This window comes from Corvus moneduloides, chromosome 5 (assembly GCF_009650955.1).
Source record: "Corvus moneduloides isolate bCorMon1 chromosome 5, bCorMon1.pri, whole genome shotgun sequence".
NCBI classification, from domain to species: Eukaryota; Metazoa; Chordata; class Aves; order Passeriformes; family Corvidae; genus Corvus; species Corvus moneduloides.
In genome coordinates this window covers 11046528-11068402 of record NC_045480.1, presented here as the reverse complement: position 1 = coordinate 11068402, position 21875 = coordinate 11046528, and the positions used below count along the sequence as shown (strand labels likewise).

General features: G+C 36.7%; 1 protein-coding gene across 5 annotated transcripts in view; it reads left to right on the top strand.

The window, feature by feature from the left end:
• SORCS2 (sortilin related VPS10 domain containing receptor 2) overlaps positions 1-21875 on the top strand; it is a 549849-nt gene that overhangs the window by 514566 nt on the left and 13408 nt on the right. For all 5 annotated transcript variants that reach the window (XM_032109885.1, XM_032109884.1, XM_032109882.1 and 2 more), the window contains exons 20-25: positions 3487-3620; positions 4780-4903; positions 6636-6748; positions 8395-8520; positions 11556-11655; positions 13183-13285. In XM_032109885.1, the coding sequence (XP_031965776.1) occupies positions 3487-3620; positions 4780-4903; positions 6636-6748; positions 8395-8520; positions 11556-11655; positions 13183-13285 (700 nt within the window). The remainder of the gene's footprint in view (positions 1-3486; positions 3621-4779; positions 4904-6635; positions 6749-8394; positions 8521-11555; positions 11656-13182; positions 13286-21875) is intronic.

The following is a 21875-nucleotide window of genomic DNA, read 5'->3' as shown; positions in this document are numbered from 1 at the left end:
AACCAAATGCAGTAGGAGGTCAGAATTAGTTTTGTTTGGATTTGGCAGGAGGATGGTTTATTAATCTTTTAAATAACAAGCATGCCTCAGTACAAATTTCAGATTTGATCTATCTTCCTGATTCAACACCTGTTGTCAGCCTTAGCAGCTAAAATTTAATACTTTAAGTTATGTCTTTTTAAAGCTTCTAGGTGCAGTGTAAAGTAAGTTAACAGATGTGTTGGGAAACATATGAGCACTTGTATGATTTTAAAAAATAGTCAAAATCTCAGTGGTTCTAAATCTAAATTTTAGGTAGTTAATTCTCACAGAGTTTTAAATGGTGCTTGGATATAACTTCATGCTTGCAGGCAGTATGACTTGACTTATAATTCTCTTCCTCTCCTTAATTAAGACCAAAACCCTGCAATACAACAGATATAAAATAAAGAATAGCATGGCCCTGGGAATATCATGCACCATTGCAAGCTTAATGTACCTCAGGCATCTCATAACTGAAATGAAGAGGAAAACTCAAAAGTGAAACTGATTTTTCCTCTTCAAGATTCAAGACAGCTATTGCCTGTTTTCAAATGTGTCAAAAATTCAGAAACGAGTAACATCAAAGGAAAAGATACTCATCTTGCGTTCCCCAGGTGTCTGTTTCCCTCTGTTGTGAGTGGTGTGTCTTCCATCTTAATCCCAAAGCAATGGAAATCACTGGAGCCATATACCAGGTTGTGCACAGATCCATGCGCTTTATGTCAGCTTGTCTAGTGGCTGCTGATATTTATGTATTTTGCTAGTCAGCATCCTTGAGTTCAGAGTTTCCAGTTCTACTTTGATTAGCAGATGAAGCCAAACACATTCATGCTAAAGACTAATCTCCGTTAATATCAAGCAGAAGGAATCAGAATCAAATTTTACACCTCTGTTTCATTATCTGTTTCTTTGTTGTGTTTGTTTTTTTAAATAATTTGAGCTCCAGAGAGCTCAGATAAATTACTTAGGGCTTCACTATTACTTTTTAGAAGCTTTTAGGTGCTGAGAAGTAGAGTAGGCAGAGAAATAGTAGATCTGTACAAGGCAATGAACAGGAAAAAACTCTGTGTGACACAAGTAAATGACTGGTGCATTAAAGGGACTTTGGTGCTGAAGTACAGAGGCAGCAGGGCACTGAGGCAGATGTGATCCCTTCCTGGGCCTGCCCACAGATGCTGCACAGGGGCTAGAAGACTCATGGAACTGTGTTACACAGCCTGCTTGAGTAATGCTTTCCATGTGATTTGTTCTCTTTAATTTTTAGGTAATTACAAGATTTGAGGAAATTAGTTGGCACTAATTAAACTGCAATTTCTACATTTTAGTGAAACACTAATAGCTATTAAGGGACATTTTTCACTGTGGAATACCATGAAAGCAGGAATCTCTGTAGAATCCTGCTTTCAGGAGTCAGCAGTCTCCAACTGATGTATTATGCCTGGGGAACTATTTAGAGACCAATGGTAGAGGAAATATTTTTCACTTCTGCCAGGTTACTATGGGATACTCTGTAATGCAGGACAACTACAAGAATTTTGGCCTGTCATCCAAATCATGCTTTCTGATCCAGATTAAACAATCTACAACTTTTTAATGAACTGCAAGAGAAATTAGAGCAATCTGATAGCATAAATGTGAGTAGGCAACAGTAGAGGCCCAAGAAATTCAGAATAAAAAAAAGCCTGAAGAGCTACATACATTAATATATAGACTGCGTGCATTTTATTTTTCATGGAACTATGACCTTTGTAGTGTGGAACTTCAGAAACTGTACTGAAATTTTAACTTAGTTAAATAGAAATCATGTAAGCCAAATTCAATCTTAATTGTACACACTTAAGGGTGCTATGAAGCTTGTTCAAATGCATTATGGAATTGTATGACATAGGCAAGCAGAAGAATTTGCAGTAATTATTCTCAGCTCTTTAATATATAGAAACAACAGACTTGAAATAACAGCTGTCGTTCAAGTACTAAACAACTTGGCCTCTAAAAATTTTGGAAAATAAATTAGTCTTCTTCAGGAACAAAACCATATCTCAAAGTGATCAGTTTCCTCTGTGAAAACACTAATTTATGGCAAAAGCAAAAAAGTTTCGCAGCTCCCTCCAGAAGGAAAATCCGTTTCTAGAAGGAACAAATTTAATTAATTTCTGACTTTTCTTCAAGGCACCGGCAACAGGAGAAGCATTTTTACTCCCCTGGAAGCTACTGAAGAAATTTTTTAAAGCACACAACATGTCTTGAATTCATATAGGTGGTTAAAGAGTTATTGGGCAAAGTGCAGAGTGAAAGTAGAGCCTTACATACAGATGAAGCAGCACACAGACCAGGTGAAGTGAGGTGGAAAAGGAGGTTGGACAACTTGTTCTCAGAAGTTCAGTGAGTTTAGTCAAAATGAATTAGAAGTGAACAGGCAATGACTCAGTTCCTGATACAGAATAAGAGAAATACTTTAGAACAGTGTTAATTACCTTTAAGTTTGCACTGAGATGAAAAGCCTTTGAATGAGTTAAAAGATATTTAAAATGGACCAAAAATGGGTGGGTTAGTATTCATTCTGTGCAATGAATGAATGTTGAGCTATATGGTGGTTTCGTATCCTGGGTAGTTGGTGCAGGTGAAGAAGTTAAGAAATTCTAGTTATCACATTGTACTGTTGAAAAGCTTTTACCTTCAGACATTCTGATAAAGATATACTGGGAAACCTCTGAGGGAAAGGTTTTCTTTCAACACAGTTATTGTGCTGTGAAACAGCACAACACTAATAAACACAACATTTACAAGCAGATAAAACTGTTGTAATGATGCATTTCTTTTAAACAAATAATAATGTTTATGGCTTTGGTAGTTCAGAAAGGAATAAACTTACTCTAAGGCACATTTTGGAGTACAGAGGTTATCTATTTTGATTTGCAAATAAATGCTCCCCTGATGTACACATCTATTTTAAAGCATGCATTAATGAGATTTTTTGTGTGGTGTGAGCCTAACAGCTGATATTTTATAATGAAAATGAGTAGTCAGCAGCATTCTTTTTCAGTTTTCTGCTTTTCCCATAGCAATTTGAGATGTTAGATTTCTATTCATTTGATCTTTTGTTACTAAGTTAAAAAAAAAAAGCTGAGATTGCCGTTTCCACTTTTTAACTGGAGTATTTGCTTATGTGTTCTAGAATTGGACATGAATGAAAAGAATAGGCATGAGAGAAGTGCATTTTGTTGATCTGTCTTATTGCTTTAAGATTTTGTTTGAGGGGTTTTGGGCTGATCTGGGGGACGTTTTTTGGTTGAAATCAGGTCTTTCCAATTATGTCCATAGCTTTCAACATGGATGTAAAAGAGGGAGAAAGGAGGGAAAAATAAGTTCAGGATGTTATGGTGAACAGATGAGAGGCTTTTGGGGAGAGAGGTGTTAATGAATTGATGAATTCTTATTCAGTGATGTTTTTGGAACTTTGTCCAGCTCCACTCCAGGCTTTAAATTTAGAAGTGGTTCCAGTCATTGGGAGAAACCAGGAGGTGAACCTGACAGCCATCATACTGCCTAAGAACCCTAATTTGACAGTTTTCTACTGGTGGATAGGAAACAATCTTAAGGTACACAAATGATTTTGACTGAGATTCTTTTAAATCTTTTTCCAATAAGGGTTGTCCCTTTCTTTCAATTTCTAAACTGTTTCCTTTGTGTGGGGGCGAACAACAATTTATTCTACTTCATTACCTGTGGAAAATAACAATTTGTAGAGGGGGATGGATTTGGGATCATAACTTGTAAATGATGCAACCTGGATTTATGCACTTCCAAGCTAATAATGAGTGATATAAATTATAGTGCCATACAGATATATATATATATGTGTGTGTGTGTGTGTGTGTATATTTTTTTTCATTGTATAGATAAATATTTTCTGGGAGTCTAAAATAATATCATATCAAAAATTAAGGAATATCTTAAAGAATATCAAAACATTGAGAGCACTCAAACAATCTAGTATTTTTCATTTGGGGATCAAAGTCTATATAAACAGGTCCTAGATCATTAAATATCCGAGTATTTCAATTGGGAATATTTATTGTGTAGCTGGGTTAATATCTTTTAAGGCAATTCTTTCAATAACAGGTAAGTAAAATATTTTCTTTATGAGGCAGACTGAGTGTGACAGAGGAATGCTTCAAATAAGTGCAGTGTACTTTCTTCTTGTGAATGTGCTGTCTCCCATAATCCCAGCCTGTATCTGTTCATAATTCTTGACTTTGCCATTGCTGGTACAGGCACTGCAGGTCTTGCGAAGGTTTTGTAATCCATAAGGAAGTGGTCAGGGAACAGAGTATCTCAGCTCCACCTTAGAGGTTACTGTTGGCTGGTGCTCTAAGTTGACAGCATTAATCCTTTTGACCCTGACATACCCTACATTCTTTGAGGCAAATGACTTGCTTTATATAATCTTGTAGAGATTGTTGAGTCTCCCTCAGACTCCATTAACTTCAGTGGAATCTGACTGAAAACCTAATATGCAACCGACTACTCTAAAAGAAATATTTTCCTCGTCTGGCTGCTATTCTGTTTATAAAGGATGCTTTTAGGGAAAGAAAATTATATATTGAAAATTGTAATTGATCCATTTGATGAAACATTGGTACATTTAAAATTGATGTGAAAAATTTTTGGTGATATTTTTAACAACAGGTTCTTCAGGCACTGTTCTCATGGTTCTTGTTGAAATTCTGTTTTTAACTGTTCTTTGTTTTTTTAAAGCCACTGCTTACATTGGAGAGTTTTCTGGTGACAAAGTTTGCTGAGACAGGTGATGTCAGAGTTACGGTGCAAGTCTCCTGTGGGAGCTCTATGCTTCAGGACTCAAAAGTTGTCCATGTTTTTGGTGAGACCTTAGTCTTTTTCATTTTTTTGTTTAATATGTATTAATTATTGGACCTCTAAAACCAGCCCTGGTGCAACTGAACCTAGTGTAAAATGATATCTAATGCCAGACTTAATTCTTAAAATTAGAGGCATGAACTGTCACTAGATAACCACAAAGCTGAAAAGTGGGATTGTATGGGAGGCTTAATCTCAAACACTTTGTTTCCTTTGCTTATTTTAAATGTTACTGTGGTTTCCAAATGCTATATGTAAAGTGTTTTAGTAGTATTTTCGCCTCTGACTAGAAAGTTTCCCAGAATTTCTAAGTAAAGTAGTCTAAATACCTCTGGAAAAAAAGAACATTTAGTTGTGTGTATGCTCTCCGCATTGAAAACAATGTCAAATAACTGCCTTTAATCACAATACGTCACTGTTACCTTGATGTTTATCTGAGATTTTGGATCAAATATAGCTCTGCTGTAATTATGAAATAACCCTTCAGCTCTTGTTCCGCACTGTGCCCTGGTGTGGCTTTTTTGTGTTTTATAATGTGGTGACAAGGCAAAATATACTGTGGAAAATGTAGTGCTGGCAAATTATTTGCATTTGTATTTGTGCTGTCACATGTGGGAATTGTGATAAGTATAAAAGCTTTCATTTCAATGCAGAGCTAAAAGCCTTTGGATATCATGCAATACAAGATGTGATATATCTCTATTGTCTGAAGAAGATTCTGTTATTTTTGCTTTTAGTATACTAATTAATTTAAAATAACGGTAAAAGCGCCACTTATGCTAAATGGAGCTTTTATGAACCTTCTCCTTTTCTGAGATAAATGGATATAACATTTATACTACCACTTATAAATGCATCAGCTTTTTTAGAAGTATTCAGAAGTATAACACTCCTAGTGTGACTACATCAATGGCTTTGTCATTCCAGTGCTCCTTTTGCCAATCCTAATATCAAGATCATGAAAGTACTGGCCATCAGGAACATAAAGAAACTTTTGAAAAAGCAAGCCACATTAAAATATAATTCTGTTGGAAATACTGGGGGGAGGCAGGTTTGTCTCGTGTGTTCCAGAGGTTCTCTACCTCTGCTTTGCATTAAGTTCCCCAGGTTTTCGTCAAAGGAGCCTGTAGGTAGAAAGGGAAGATGTTAGAGACTACTTTCTGAGGTTCAACCCATTTCTAGTATTTCAGATATTTTTGACAAGTCCAGAGAAATATTGTGGGTGTACCTTTGTTTTATTCTTTTTTTCAAAGAGGGCAGTAGTTAGCCTATGTAATATCATTTCTTATTTCATATCTAATTTATGAAGTAAAGTATTCATTTTATATGGAAAACAGAAATGTGCAGTGGAAAAACCCCCACATGCTTATAATCCAGTGAGGGTAAAATCCTTTGGTACATTCTCATTTCAAATAAAAGAAACCAATGACTTCTGTGTAATACTCCCTTATTGACCTAAGGGAAAATTATTGGGAACATTATGACCCCAAAACATGTATGTAGATCTGCTTTATTTCTTTTTCTTCCTCCTTTTTTAGTCTTTAAGCACAAACTTGATGATGTTGATGAAAATACAGAAAGAAATTGAATGCCTGACAACAGAGAGCAGTGGGGGTCCTAGATACTGCAGTGCTGCACAGCAAAAAAAGTGCTAAATACAGATTTTTAGGCTTTTAGTTCTACCAAACCCCTTTTGCAATCTGGTTTATTTCTTGCTGTTTCTTTTGTTTTTCCAGATCATTTTCATGTTCTTCCTCTGAAGTTTACTAAGCACCTGGACATGTACAACCCCGACATACCGGAGTGGAGGGAAGACATAGGGCGGGTAGTGACGCGACTCCTTGCAAAGGTGCTCTTTCAGATTGGTCATAAAATGTTCCCTTGCCAGTCATAAAACTTGAAGGTTAAGTTAATACCTTCTCATTTAGAAGGGATTTAGAAATGGAGGCAGAGCAAAATAATAAAATGAACCTCATGAGCCACATTTCAAGCAAGTTTGTGCCTAGTGTCACTTTTAAGTGCAAGCTGTAGACAATGATATTGTAACATCGACAGTTTAGGTCTAACACAGTCTAATTGGCAATTAATGCTAAATATTGCTCTCTGGGATTAGGGATAGACATATTAGCAAATACTACTGACTGCAAAGCAGGAAGAGTTAAGTAGCTTAAATGTGATAGATTTAGAAGCTAAAGAATGTGTAATATAATAGACATCATCTTTGTGTATAAACAAAGCAGAAAGAAAGAATTTACTATGCTGGTTCTGTAACTTGGAAAATTATATATAACCTATGGGCACACAGTTTGTACCACTGGTTTTTAGAGCATGTTCACAAAAGAAACGTGGTTTGGGAACAGCTGAATCCTATAGGCTAAATCAAATTTAAAACTATGCTGTAGTACTGTGGCATTACATCGCCTCACAGAAACTTTGAGCTCGAGAGCTGTGCTCTTCAGGTACACACCCTGCCAGCAACCAAGGGTGCCCACACTGGCTTTTGTGAGAGCAGTAGCACTGAGGAACATGTTGATATTGTTTATAAAATATTTGCATTTTAAATCACTTTACTTCTCCTGGATTTACAATTGTGCAAATCAGGTTCTAAACTTTTCGACTTTATATAGTTTCCTACCTTTTTTTTTTTGTTTGAGATTCTTATCAAATGTCAAATTAATTTCTTGCTTTTATCAACTTAAACTCATTCCATAAGCTGTGTCGGTCAAAAAGCATTTTATTCCCTTATAAAATAAGCTCTTGCATTTTAATAATTACTAAAACATTTGCCAAAGTATATGAACAATTTAATGGAGCTTCAGAATCTGTTTGAGGAAGGCTAAGGAAAGTGCCCAGGGTATGGTCATTAGAATTGTGTGGCTGCATTGTACAAAACATGGAGAAATTTGGGACTAAAAGCCAAATTTGCACAAACTATTTTATAAAGGGATGTATTTGACTTTCAGCAGGGGAATGAAGGTATTTATTACAATTTCAGGAACTGAACCCCTCAATGTTCTTAGTCCTCACATTGGAAGACTTCCTTCTGTCCATTAAGCACCTTCCAAAGTACCTACTGAAGCTAAAGTCAGCTGTAATGACTATGCACTTCTAAGTGTACACTGTGTCTGAATGGCTCACAAAAGATCCTAAATCCCGTGGTTGTTTTTTTTTTACGTTACCTTTGAAAATCTCAGCCATTAGAGAGTTTTGACAAAACCTGAAAACCTCTTCATTTTGGCTTCTTTTCTTGATGCCACTGAATTACTTTAATGTGATAACAACACTTAGCTCTTCCAATCTTCAAAGAGCAACTCACATTTCCATGTATTTATGTTTGACTTTGTTCATGTTTCACCTTCTAGTGGAATCCTCTTTAAATATTAAGGATCTGAACACTGAAGGCTAGAAGCTGTATGTGGAGTTACTCAAGTATTTTATATAAAACACAAAGTGTGTTTTCCTGTGATTTGCCAGATGCCTTTGTTGTCTTTACAGGAGACCAGTATACCTGAAGAAACTCTCATGACAGTTGTGAAGCCTGGTCTGCCCACAGCTGCTGACTTGCATGTGCTACTACCAGCAAATCAACCAAAAAAGAAGAGAAGCATAACTAGTGATAAGGTAACCAGAACAATGCACATCTGCCTAGGACAGTCTTCATCCTGTTTTGCAATAAGTGGCTGTACTCTCATTGTCTTTATATGAAATTAAGAGATGATCCCTACCTATATAAAGATCTCACTCCCATCTGACAAGATACACGAATGCTACAGCAGGTATATTTGCTGTGTTTGACAGTGCACAGACCAGCAGCTGCCTACATTTCTGTTTTTATATTACTGCTAATAGACATTGCTTTAGATATTGATATGTGCATATAAATTTGTTGATTTAGACTTGAATGGCACAAATTCCTATAAAATGTGTTATATCAGAATTGATTGTGACTCAAGAAATATCCTGAAAATATACCCTATGCAAATGACCTTAGAAGCAATAGCTTCTATTAGGTCAACAGGAAAATACTCATGTTGTCATATGTTTAAAGATTCCTTGCATTCTCTTCTGTTACTAGAAGAAAATTAAAGGTTTTTATTATGAGTCAGTGGAAGGATGTGCTTTGTCACCCTGCTCATGCCAGTTCTCAAAATCAGTGTTGTGACACTTTTGTGAGGACTCAGCAATGCAGAATGTTTTCTGCGCATTTGGAGGAGGTGTCCCAGAAACCCTTAACATAGACATAGTTAAAAAATTTCTTCCCTTAAAGAGAACCTCTGTGTTCTTTGTTGAAAACCATTTAGATTTGGGAATATTACATTATTTCAGAAAGATTAAAGGCAATAATTTCTTGTTCAGGCAGAGAACACCTGCTTGCTGGAGATTTTATTGGTGCTTTACATGAAGTGTTGGGATGTAATACTGTTTATTAAGTTAGCCATATAGAGTAGGAATCATTACTGATAGAAGTAGCCATCAATAACAAAGATGGTGAGTAAGTTGTCAGTGTAGTACGAGGAACCCTTTGGAAAATTCTGAAATTTGGTCCCACTCTGACAAGAGCCCTTATTGTTTCAAATACATGCATGAAGAAATAAGAGCTGACTATGATTTAACCTGCTTTAAGAACACAGAAATTTCAAAAGTATTCCATTCTAATTATTGACTCCAGAGAAGACTTGGTTGCTTAATTTATGCGCATCTATTACATTTCTAATGTCAGGTGGGATGAGTCCAGGTGAAAGAGTCAATTAAAGTACAATTAAACTAAAATCTGGAAAACAGGGGCTCTGAGGAAGATTTCTATCCAGACAAAATCATTTTCATGAAAATTCCCAGTGAGTTGCTTTGGCAAAAAGGGAAAGTGAGAACCCAAGATGTGTAAGTGGGTAAGAGTTTGAATGGTGCCATTATTTTTCATTCTTTTACATTCTTATAATGCAGGAGCCATTGTGTTCACATGTTCAAATATTGTCATTGTAAATGATGTTGAAAAGGAAGATGGAAAATTCAAATGCTGGTATAAGAACCTTAACTTAGGAAGTCTAGAGAGGAGCTCCAAAGACTGCATTTGTTTTTTAAGATGTTGGAGAGGTGGCAGCACCATGCTCAGTAAATACCTTGAAGCAGAAAAATAAAAACCCACAAGCACTGAAAAAACCATCAGTCTCCCAGTGAAATAACTAAGCCAGAACCTTTGGATGGATTCACATGAGATTCAAATTTTTGACCTGAGGACATGTTGTTCATATAGATTTGGGTGGGAACCCGGAAGTGGGGAGTTAAATAACGAACAAGTCTTAATCAGTTAAGCAAAAACCACAGCAAATGTTGGGTTCCTTAGGAACCTGCCAGGAAAATATGAGGAGTCAAAAGTTATGGAGCTCAGAAATTTCGTTTACTGGCTGTAAGTCAGATTGACCTAAAGTAGTTGTCCCTCTTGCACTATATGCCATGAACACATGAATGAACCTGGATTGATACGAAGAAACTTTATTTCATTGGTAGCAGCATCACTTTAAAGCTTCCTGGTCAGTAGAGTTGTCATATTCGTTATCTTTTCAGGCTTTGGGCAACAAGATAAATACTTAGGAGCAATCTGCTGTAATTGTCTTGTGAAATAACTGAAGCCATGCTCACTTCACCCTTATGTTGAGTCATTCCCACATAAAAGAATGTAATAAAGTCAGTGGAATGGCTTCAGAAGTTAGATATTTCTCAAAAAGAATGATGATATTTGAACTTTTGTATAGTGTCTGTCCATAATATGAGAGGGACTACAGGGATTTTTATCCATTATACTTCAAAAGCTTGTCAAAGATGAGCATAATTGATAATATCATACAAGAAGTTACTTGTGAATGTTTCATGGATATAATGCAAATTTCTAATTTGGCATCCTCTGGGAAGTTGTGTCCCAAATTATAAGGCATAGAGTATGAAACTAGATTTGATCTTTTAGAAAATTGACCATGTTGAAGACACAAGCAAGTAGAAGATATAATTCAGACAATTTGTCATCTGGGGTTAGGATCTGATGGTATATTTAACGGTTCTGCTCCATAAAAATATGAGAGACCATAATTCACTATGCTCTATCCACTGGAGGCAAATGGGAGGAATACCGATTTTTTTTTCCACATGGATGAATGTATATATTTCTGTGGGATATTGTTAAAAATTAGCTATAAATGGAATTCATTCCATTACAGGTAAGGCGATAAGGTAAATTATGACATGCAGTTCATTATTAAATAGCAGTTACTTTTTATAGCAGCAAATCCAAAGTGACATCACAGGTTTTCTTCTGATAAGTTAGATAAATGGGGAGTTTTTAAGATGGATTGTGCATTGTGTGAGTTATGACCCAGGTAAACCCAATAGCGCGTGCAAATTACTTGCTGTCTGTCACATACTGGGTAAACATAAAGACTTGGGTAATCAAAAAGATTTGGCTATAAAATTTTGACATTTTCAGCTTTTATGTCTTCTGGAGTTTTGCTTAATTTTTAAATATTGAATTTCTTGTAGATTTCAGCTCATCAGTGACAAGTGCTTTTACCATTTAAAGAACCAGAGGTTTTCCTTTTAAAAACATTGAGTACCTCAAAGTGGAACAGAGCACAAGACATCTGACATTCTCTCTGTTGTATTTTCAGAGAATAGCAGCTATAAAGCAGGCCCTGAATGCACACAACATCAGTTTCTTTCTGAGGGGAGGATACTGGGTCTTAGTGACTTTAGCTGACTCCGGTTCAGGTAAATATTTAAAAGAAGCTATCAACAGACCAACTTTTGGATGCCTGTTTGAGTTCTAATAATTTAAGGAGAAAATCTTCATGTCAATATATATGTGTATGTATAACACATGTATATACTTACTTGGTACTTGTTACTTATAAATAAACACACATATATATATGAGTTTGTGTGTATATATATGTGTTAATATATACATACACATACACGTATATATGTATACATTTTCATTTGGTCATTGTTAACAACCAAATTTTTTTTATGTTTCCATTTTTTCATACCTCGTCATTTGTATCACAAGCTTTTTCCTTTTTCTGTGTAACCACAACATAAAGTAAATACCCGCTATTGTACAAAAATAGTGGCCCTGAAGGAAGAGCCAACCAGGCTTCAAGAAAAACTCATCTGGTGATCTAAAGGCATTTTAGGCTGCACTGGCTGCTAAGAAAGCAGAGCTTCTTTGCCCTTATATCAGCCATTAACTCTGCTGCTGTAACTACACGGGTCTAACACAGGCTTGCTGCATCTCTGCCATGTATCTCTAATCTTTGAATCAACTAATGGGAAGATTGCTGTAAAGGCTCCACATTGCTAATCCTGTCCTGAGATAATTATGTTTTTTCTCTGTTTAAAACAAAGTGGAAATGGGGCGGGGGGCAGGAGGAGTTGTGTGCCTTTCCTGCTTCCCTGGATTCACTGTTGATGGAAACTGGCTGAAGAGAGTATGTGTGCACACATGTTTGTATTTTGACAGAGAGATGTTAAAATGATGTTTAACCAGAAGTTCAGCTTTTACTTGAATCTTTTGTTAGAATGTCCTGTAATTTTTGTTTGTGTATTATCTTCCATAATATATCCTTCTTTATTAATTTCAGTGTGTTGTGGGAGAACAGCTTTAGCCAGCCACAATCAATTTATGTAAATGCTGGTGTGATGTTTTTTCTGTCAGCTCTCTGTAGAAGACAAAGCTCTTTTATCTAATTGCTAATGTAGAATTGTGCTACAGTCTCACTGTGGTACCTTGTCTTGTGTAAAGGGCTGACATTCGTTTGCCAGCACAAAAGGGATTGAAAGAAGCCCATGTTCATTCCAGCCATTACCAGTATATGACCTTGATGAGTTCATTTGTTGTTCAGAGCCTTAGTTTCTCCATCTGTGAAATTAATACAGCTCTGCTTTTGCAAAGCTTGTACTTAGGGTATGTGATAATTTACTATGATAACTTCAGATTCCCATAAAAAAACCCAAACAACCACTGAGTACGCAAATAATTGAATCATCAGGATCTTGAGTTTTCCTGTTTGTTGCTTTCTTTTTTTAAAATGGGTCCTCTGTCCTTCAGAAACAAGTTACCAATTAATTCTGTGGTTTTGCCTTTCTGAAGAAGCCACAGATATAGTGAGAAGAAGAGGTTGCAAAAATAACAACCAATGTTTTTGACCTGACAGTTAAATAGAAAAGAAGGCTCAAGAATGTGAATGATGTGGAAGACAACATGCAAAACTGTTCTTTTATTTTGTGTTTCAGACTCTCAGAGGATTGGAGGAGGCAGTGGCTACTGGGCTATTGTGGTTCTCTTTGTTATTTGTCTAGTCGCAGTCGGGGCTTTCATCCTCTACAAGTTCAAAAGGCAAGTGAACCTTAACCAATATATGCATTTTAAGAATTAGATTTATCCATAGATTAGCAAGACAGAGTATGTTATTTGAAAAGAAGATTTCTTGAAGAATTGCAAGAAGTATACCACTTTGAAAATCATGTTTTTCTGAACTTTACAGACATCAAGGTACTACACTGATGCTTGTTTCACTTGCTGTGTTCCAAGATATCAATATGGAAACTATGGAGAGTTTGTTCATTTTGTCTAAATAATACCATCAAGAATCAACTGAACTAAAATATTATTCCTGATTAATTCCCTTCTCATTACTTGTAACAGCTATGAATAAGCTAAAACGATTGGGACAGGGAGTGCATCTGCAATGCTGATTTGCTTAAAAATGTAGTTTTATCAAAGCATGTAATGCTCTGGGGCTTCTCTTTGCACACATTACATTTTAATTGCTGAGGCAATGCTATGGAGAATGACTGACAGAAAGAGATTAGCATTAATTTGGCACTAGAGGGTGTGGAGGGAAGAAATATTTCTGCAAGCAGCCTTTATGTGGAGCATATTCTCAAAACTGAGCCATGCCAGCCTTGGACAGTCCAATATATCTTTAATCTGTAATTGGTTTTAATCCAAGCTGCTGTGCAATTTAAATAATTTGTTCTTGTTCATGGGACAGTATCATTGTCTATCCTACTGGTATTCTGTATCTCTGGGGCATTCAGAAGCTGTTGGGTTTGAGTATACTGGAAACAGGCCTTCATCATCATCATCAGCTCCTGTTGTCCTTCCTCAGAGAGGATTCATACTGATTTGCCTCATTTTTTAATGGGTGATTTTTATTAAAATAAATATAAATTTATAGAAACTAGGAGCAACCTTAAGTTTGGTGACAGCAGTAAATGTAGCTAGCATTAAGTAAGGGTTTGTTTAGCTAAAGTATTTTTATGTCAATAGAGAAAAGCCCCTTTTTTCTCAAGCATACTAAATTTTTAGAGTTCGTAGTGACTGATTGCTTTAAAGGACAAAGCACAGATTACTATATCAGACTGTCTACAATGGAATAAAAATCCATTTTTCTATTTTAGGTGCCTGAAGAGAGGAAAGACATAAAAATGGTTGATGTGATGTAATTATATTAGTTTAATAGCAATACAATGGAGGATTTTCTATTTGTGTTTGGATCATAGAACTTCCTTGTGATATCTTTTAAAAGCTATCTGATTTATATCTTTTATTAGCTCTTAAATGAGAGCAATTAAATAACAGACACAATTACCGCATGGTAGAAGAAGTATAAAATATTCAGGAAAGGAATAAAAACAGTCTTCCTTGAGTTCTTTCTAAAATGCCCAATGAACCATCACTTTTATTAAGGAGGAAAATATAGTACAATTTCCAAATTGTGAGCTTTAATGTCTCTCACACTTCGGTATGTAATTTGTGAAAATCATTTGCATTTACATTTTTGGGGGGTAATTTAGATGCAAGTGAGGACTATTATTAGATATATTCAAAAGTTTGTGGGTAGCCTAAAAACTGCTGTTGGCATTGATGAATGAACATGCAGTAGTATTCAATTTTAGTCTGTATCTTATCTGTTTCTGAGATATTTGAAAGAATTATTTTTAAATATTCCTGCTAAGCTTTTCAAAAATGACAATTTTTTGGTTGCATCCTTCATTTGAAATTTCTTCTTCAAAGAATATTGAGCACCTAATCAGTGAGTGCTACGTTTCAAAAATCACTTTTTCCCCATGGGCTCCCTGCGAACTCCTGTCCCACCCGAATCTTTAATCCCTTTTGAAAAGTCTTTCCTTTGTTTATGGAGATGGTTGGTGCATTGCTGGATCCTCATGGAGTACTTGTTGGGAGTACAGTCCCTTTAAAGTCAGTACAGTGAGTACATAAGTTTACAAACTGGTCCACAGGGACTGAGGCTATGAAATGAATGTGCTTTATAGATATAAAAGTTGCAAGTTACAATGCACAAAGGCAGCTTCTCAATATTATATGGCTGGGTATTAAAAATTAATTTGCTGAAAGAATGCCATAGGCAACAAAAAATGTTCAATTCTAGGTGATAATTTCAGAATTACTGTGGCCTACGGTAACTCAGATAACTTGGGGAAATAAAAATACGATTTAATTCCACAGAGGAAATTACAGATTTGTAAAGTGTTGAAATGATAATACTGTCCATAATTATGATGTATGATTTAAAAAACTAAGGAGGAGATGGAAGACATTTGGTGGTGCTTTCCCTTCATTCATCTAGATTAATAGAAGGGCTAAAACTCCTTTTTCCCTACATCAGTGAAATTTTTATTGATCCTAGTTTTATCACTACACTGGTGGGGTCTACAGGACCTGCAGCTGGCATTGGAGCACATGCAAAGCAGGTGGTTTGCAAGAGATTGTATGACCATGTCTTGGGCTGCTGTCTCTCTCTTTCTCTCTCTTTGCTGGCTCAAAGTTAAGTTTGATACCTGCAAAGATGCAAGATGGAAAAACTGGCTTGCAAAATAAGAGTGTGACTGGTTTGGCAGGGAGGTTGCAGCTTCATACGATGGAGCATGTCTATCCATTTGCAATGACAGAGTTCATGACTTGTGATGAAAAAGGGAGAGAAAACAGCAGGCTTTTGTGTAGACCTACAGCTTCGATAGAAAATGCAAAATATGCCCAAACTGCCCCAAGGTTTCTAAATGCTGAGGCTCCTTGTCCCCAAGCATGATCACCTGCCCAAATTATTCCTGAAGTTCATGTTATAAGAACTTGGGTCTTAATTCACACTAATTTTTGTCATACTGAGCTGGGAAATGAAAGATGGTGTTGACAAGACATCAGAGACTAATCCAACACCTCGTTTTTTACTAATCTTTCATAAGTAATGAAACTTGCTGCTCCTGTTTAAAAAAAAATTTATCATTTTTTGAAAACTGCAATATTCAGTACTAAAAATTGGTGTCCCTGACAAGAAGTAAATCTAACAAAATTAGTTTGGGTGAGAGCAGTGATCTAAAAATAACAATCCTGCATAAGTCTGATGATTCATATGCAGAAAAAGGAAAGAGTATTTCATCTAATTAGGTAGGGGGGTAGGGGAAAAGCAGAGGCAGATTCATATAGAGGTAGTGGGATTTTGGCTGATTAGTTACATGCGTAGTACAAACCAATGCCTTCTCCTTGCTCCTCAAGGGATGCCCATTAAATAGAAAAGATGTAAATTTTATAATTTCCCACTGCTCTAATCAAGTCTAAAATTTTATAATCTGCTGGATAACCAGAGCTGTCATGGCTGTCTAGGTAATGATTAGGTGACTGTAGGTCACATCTGTTCTGATATGCCCTAATCCCAAATACTTAAGCATTGACTAGGAAGTCTGTTTCCCTCTGTTTTCACATGCTGTAAAATTGCAAGCATTTATCATTTCATGTCTTCATTCATGGACCTCACCCCCCCCCCACCCCCCCTTTATCTGATGGTTGCTTTGTGCAAAACAGGTGCTGGAGTCCCCAGAGCTCATGAAGTGACTCCTGGCAATCCCGAGCGTGGTTTGTTGCTTTAGATAAAGGAAAAAAATAAAAAAAGCCAAAATGTTTTGAGAAACACAGGGGTTTGATCTTTTGTTATCAGAGTAGATAAGGACTTCAGATGAGGGCTACTTTTACTCTGTAAATGGCAAGTAAATTTTAAATGATAAATGTGATTGATTTTTAAAAACTAATTGTAATGGTGTCTGACAAATGAGCTGTTTGATTTATCTGAGCTATTGGTTTAGATAGTTTAGGGGAGGAATTTTGGGCATGGCAGCAAGGAGCAAGGGCTCATTCCTTGCTGGTGAACCAGTCTGTGCAGGATGGGGCAGTGCTGTCAGCAGACGGGGGTGGTGGGCAAGCCACGAGTAAAGAGCCTTTGCTCTGCTCTGCTCTCACTTCCTGAGTATGGAAATCACCAAGTGGGTGCCTCGTGCAAACAACATGTTGCAATACTCACTAGTATGCTCCAGTTGTTTAAGCATCCAGGTAAAATGGACTGCAGCTGCTTCTTTTGCCCACAACAATATGAAGCAGCTGGAAAATATTTTTGAAAAATCCAGGGCTATTTCTTAATGCGAGTCTGGGATCTGCATGTATTTTTTCTATACCATACCATCTTTACTTTGGTTCAGTACAAACACACTTCTTCCGTTCCCTTTGAAACAGTGTTTGTATTTTTTTGTGGTTTTCAAGCTTCCATCCAGAAAAGATTTCTTCATCCTCTCAAAAACAGCTTTATGGTGTGGGGTCCTGGGCAACAGTATAGAGAAGGGAAATAGCACTGTCTGCACCAGGCAAAGTGGAGGAAAGGAAAATTATATTTTAGCCACATCAAAGCTGCTATGTAATCATCATGTTACTAGAGGAAGATCTGAAATCATCCTTTTCTTATTTTTCATTTCTGCATAACAGCAGGATATTAGAGTAGCCAAACCAGAGCAAATAGTTTTCTTTTGTACTTATGTATTTTACCTGATTAATTGCAGCAAATTCTATTCTCTGAAAGAGTATGAAAATCTTCATCTTTTAATTTGTATGAAAACTACTACTGATGTACTGAAAGCTGCATACATTGTTTTCACGAATCAGTGTGAATCCTCTTCGTCCAGATTTATACAATTTTGTATGTATTCCTTTTCTGCCTGCTACTGTCAAGTACCAATTTTGGTAAATGAACCCCCTCCTGGGTCATTTCCACAATCTGGAGAGGAACTGTGTTATCTTTCTGCCTCATTGACTTACTATCTCATTTTTGGTCTCTGAAGAAAAGCTATCTCTTTTTCCCACCTTGCTTATACTGCTTTTATGTTCCATGAGAGCAAGCGTAGTCCCAATCCATGCCTTTTAGTGATAAAAAAACAACCACTAATTTATTGTTCCATAATATTTTATAAAAACTTCCTCAGAAATCAAAGTAATAGCATGCAGAAAAGATTTCTGAAATGAAAGAGGCAAGTATATCAGGAGTGCCTTAAAGCACAAAGTCAGTCATCTGAACATTAATCCAAATACAATGAAGTCAACACCACAATAAAGTATTCTATTTAATGGATTATTATTGTTGTTATTTTTATTTAAGTTCCAAGACAATGCTACATTATTCCATATTCTTTGCAATGTAAATATGTTCTTTTTTTTATACTGAACAGAATTTTAATCAAGCCTCTGGAAAATGAATGAAGTTGCATAAAGGAGAATGAATACTTTTTTCCATAAAGAAGGAATTGAAAGCCAAATAAACTAGAGATTAAATGAGTAGGAATCAATATCTCATCCCCCCCCACTGTTCCTTCCTGCTGAACATTTTTAAGTGCAAACAGTTTGGGGTATGAACTGATTAGAATTTGTGAATATAGGAAGGGAAAAAGAAGTACTTTCTGGAATATCTTCTAAAAGGTGTGGGGCCTGTAGATCTTGGTGAAAACCATGTGCTGTGATGTTCTTTAGTAGTGCTGTGCAGAATTACTTCTCTAGCTCCTATTTTTATGGTCCTCAAAGCAGGCATAATATTTCTTCTTTTTCGTGATTGAAATAAAATGCTACAGGAAAAACAAAAGAAACTAAAAATATAAACCATGGAGTGCTGCTCAGCAGAGGTAATTGTCTCCAGTGATGGATGTGAAGCACATGCATTTTGCAGATGAAGAGTAAACCCCCCAAAGAAACTATTGCATAATCTTCTTGTCTGTTTTCTAAATGTGCTTTCAATTTTCATGTTGCTGATACAAATCTCTTGGGTCAAATTTTGTGTCTTGTCATGTTTTCACAGTAGTCTTTTATGCAGACCCAAGCATTTCAGCTCTGCCTGCTTCAAACGCTTACATTGGACCCAACATTAACTCTTTCCTGAAGAAGAGCAAAGCACATCGGGGTACACTAGAGTTTTTCTCTGTATAAATAGGTGTAGCAGCCTCCTTTCTGCATTTTACAGCAGTGAGAAGCACTGGAAAATTGTCAGAATCAGGCCCATCTTTAGTGAGGATCCAGTATCCACATCCTATGTCATCCCACAGTGTGGTTGAGTCTTGTAAACAGAACATCCGGCACATGTGTTAAAAATGCCTCTTGAAAAGGCTTGGACTATCCTTTTCTTCAGGGTGGTTGAGTGAGTTCCTTGTAAAACTGAACCAATATGAAACACAGAGAGATCTCTGTAGTGTGTAAAAGGTCTAATGCCTACAGTACATGTCTCCTCAAGACTTGTGATATTCTCCTTCCCCCAGCACACAATGTTACAGTCTTTCCCATGTAAGTGTGAGGAGCAAAGGAAAGCACGCAAGTACGGAGTACCTCTGCTTTATACCTTCCCCAAAGGATCTGTACTTAGTAGGATTGGGGCCAATAAGCCAAGTGAGAAATAACAGCTCACACCTTTTCTCATTTTATTCTTAAACCATAAGGAAATGCTCCTAGCCACGATATATTTAATGGTTATTTGTGAACTTGAGAGGTTTCCTCATTCTTCCTGAATATGTTTACTAGTATGTGTTGTGCTCATGGTTATCTCTAACTAGTAAGTTGTGCAGGGGCCATGAGTTGAAGCCTCAGGATTAACACCAAAGGACACACTTTGTTGACCTGGTTTCATACAGGTCCCAGCAGCAGTCACACTAGCAGCTCTTCTCCTTTTACTTAACTGCAGAGGTGTGATGTGCCATATGGGTTTGAGATGTTTAACATTTTTATTATGTCAAAATTGTTTTGATAATGCCATTGATACTACTACAGCCTGTCAGAAATAAGGGAACCTTCTGAGAAGGTTATTATAATTTTTGTAGAAACATATGTGCTAATTCTGTAGATGTGTTACAGAGACATTCTTCTGGGTTTTGTCTCAGGCATTTGATGGTGGGCTGAAAGTGAGCAGTTTGACAGGTTTCATGCGGGTCTGATTGAGAGAATACTGTTTTCCACATGACCAGTTTCATTACCAGACATATTAGAAGCAGTTATGGGCCCTAGAGAAAAAAAAAACAAAATTAATTATCTAATGTATTTCTTTTGGTAATGAGGAATGTCCTTTCTTTCAAAATGGCTTTTTTTATCCATGTAATGAAAGGAGAGTGATGCAGGGCTTGGCTTTATGTGTATGTTTTTGTTGGAAGAGCGCTCAGACAGCATTGTGTCATCAGACTTTCTTTCCATCCTTGTCCTTTCCATTTGGCTTTGTACTGCTTATAAATAATGGGATAAAATACCTAACTTTTAGAGATATAATTTAGTGTGTGTGTATACATATGCCTATACAGATATGTGTGTTTGTGTACATATATAGGACTCAATTTATCTTTTGGATAGTTCAGATTAAAGGGAGATTATCTTCAGTCATCTTTCATTTCTTAGTAATTTCCATTTATCCTTATTACTTTGATGCAATGAATTTGCTTTTCAGAATAGTTTGCTACAGTAACTTTTTTATCTCAAACCAAAATGGTGCCCCTTGTGAAAGATAGCTTCTTGTGAAATGACATTTAAAACAGATCATCTTCAAAAGCCTTGAGAAAACAGAGTAATCTGTGTATTTATCCAGCTTTCAAACTGCTGCTGTAATGTTGAGCAGGAGATGGTTGCTTTTAGAGAGATGCCTAATAATTAGTGTCACTTTTTCTATTTTCTCACTATCTAAAGGGGCTCAGCAGAAACCACAGCTGTTCAACCCTGTATTCTCTTTTCTTCTTGTTGTCTGCCCATTGCAATAATCTGGGTTTAAGCACAGCCTTTGACAGCCATGATCTGCTGTCATGCTGATCAAGCTGTCAAGCAGCTTCTGGCACTGTAGGAAATGGAGCCTAGAGCCTGCAGCTCCCTAATCTGAAGTGTCTGCTTGGTGCTTGGGAAAGGATGTCCTTATGTGCCTAGGCAGACTGCAGGTGAACACAGCTACAGTGCAAAGGGTATGGCTCTTGAGAAATGTTTAAACCATAAAATCTGCTGCAAAGTGAGCAGTCCCTGATTTTTCCCTTTGAGTTTACAAGGTCTAATTTAAATTAATCTAGTTAAGAGCCCTGTATCAATATTAAGAGTTAAGCCTCCCAGTCTCAGCCATGGTGCTAATTGTTTATTAGAGGCATTTAATAAGGTGCTTTTTGTTTCTCTAGATTCCAGTCAGAGTGAGTGAATTATTGTCTCTTGTAGAGAGGTCTTCTAATTCATCTGTTCCAGTTCAGACTTATACTCTGTCTCCTTCAGTGCTGCCTGCTTAACTTAACCAACCTCCCCTGTCTTGTGCCCTTATGAATGCCTGTTTACCTTCTTACTCCTTGTCCCTTGGTCCTGGCCTCTTGGCTCTGCTCCTTTCCATTCCGTCTCCTAGACTTCTGACTTTTTCTCCTTGACTCTGACTGACTGTGAGTGCCATCTGATGCCATCACACTTCAATGTCAGCCCGTCTCCTCAGGGAGACACGATGATGATTGCAACCAAACTTAATGTATGTGAAAACACCTGGGACCAAGAATGAACACCCACTGGGCCCTTTTATTGCTCGAATTCTTAAAATAGTTTTTCTCTGGCTTTAGTAATTTTTTTCAACATTGTCCATTGCCTGTCAATCCTAGAAACTGATGCT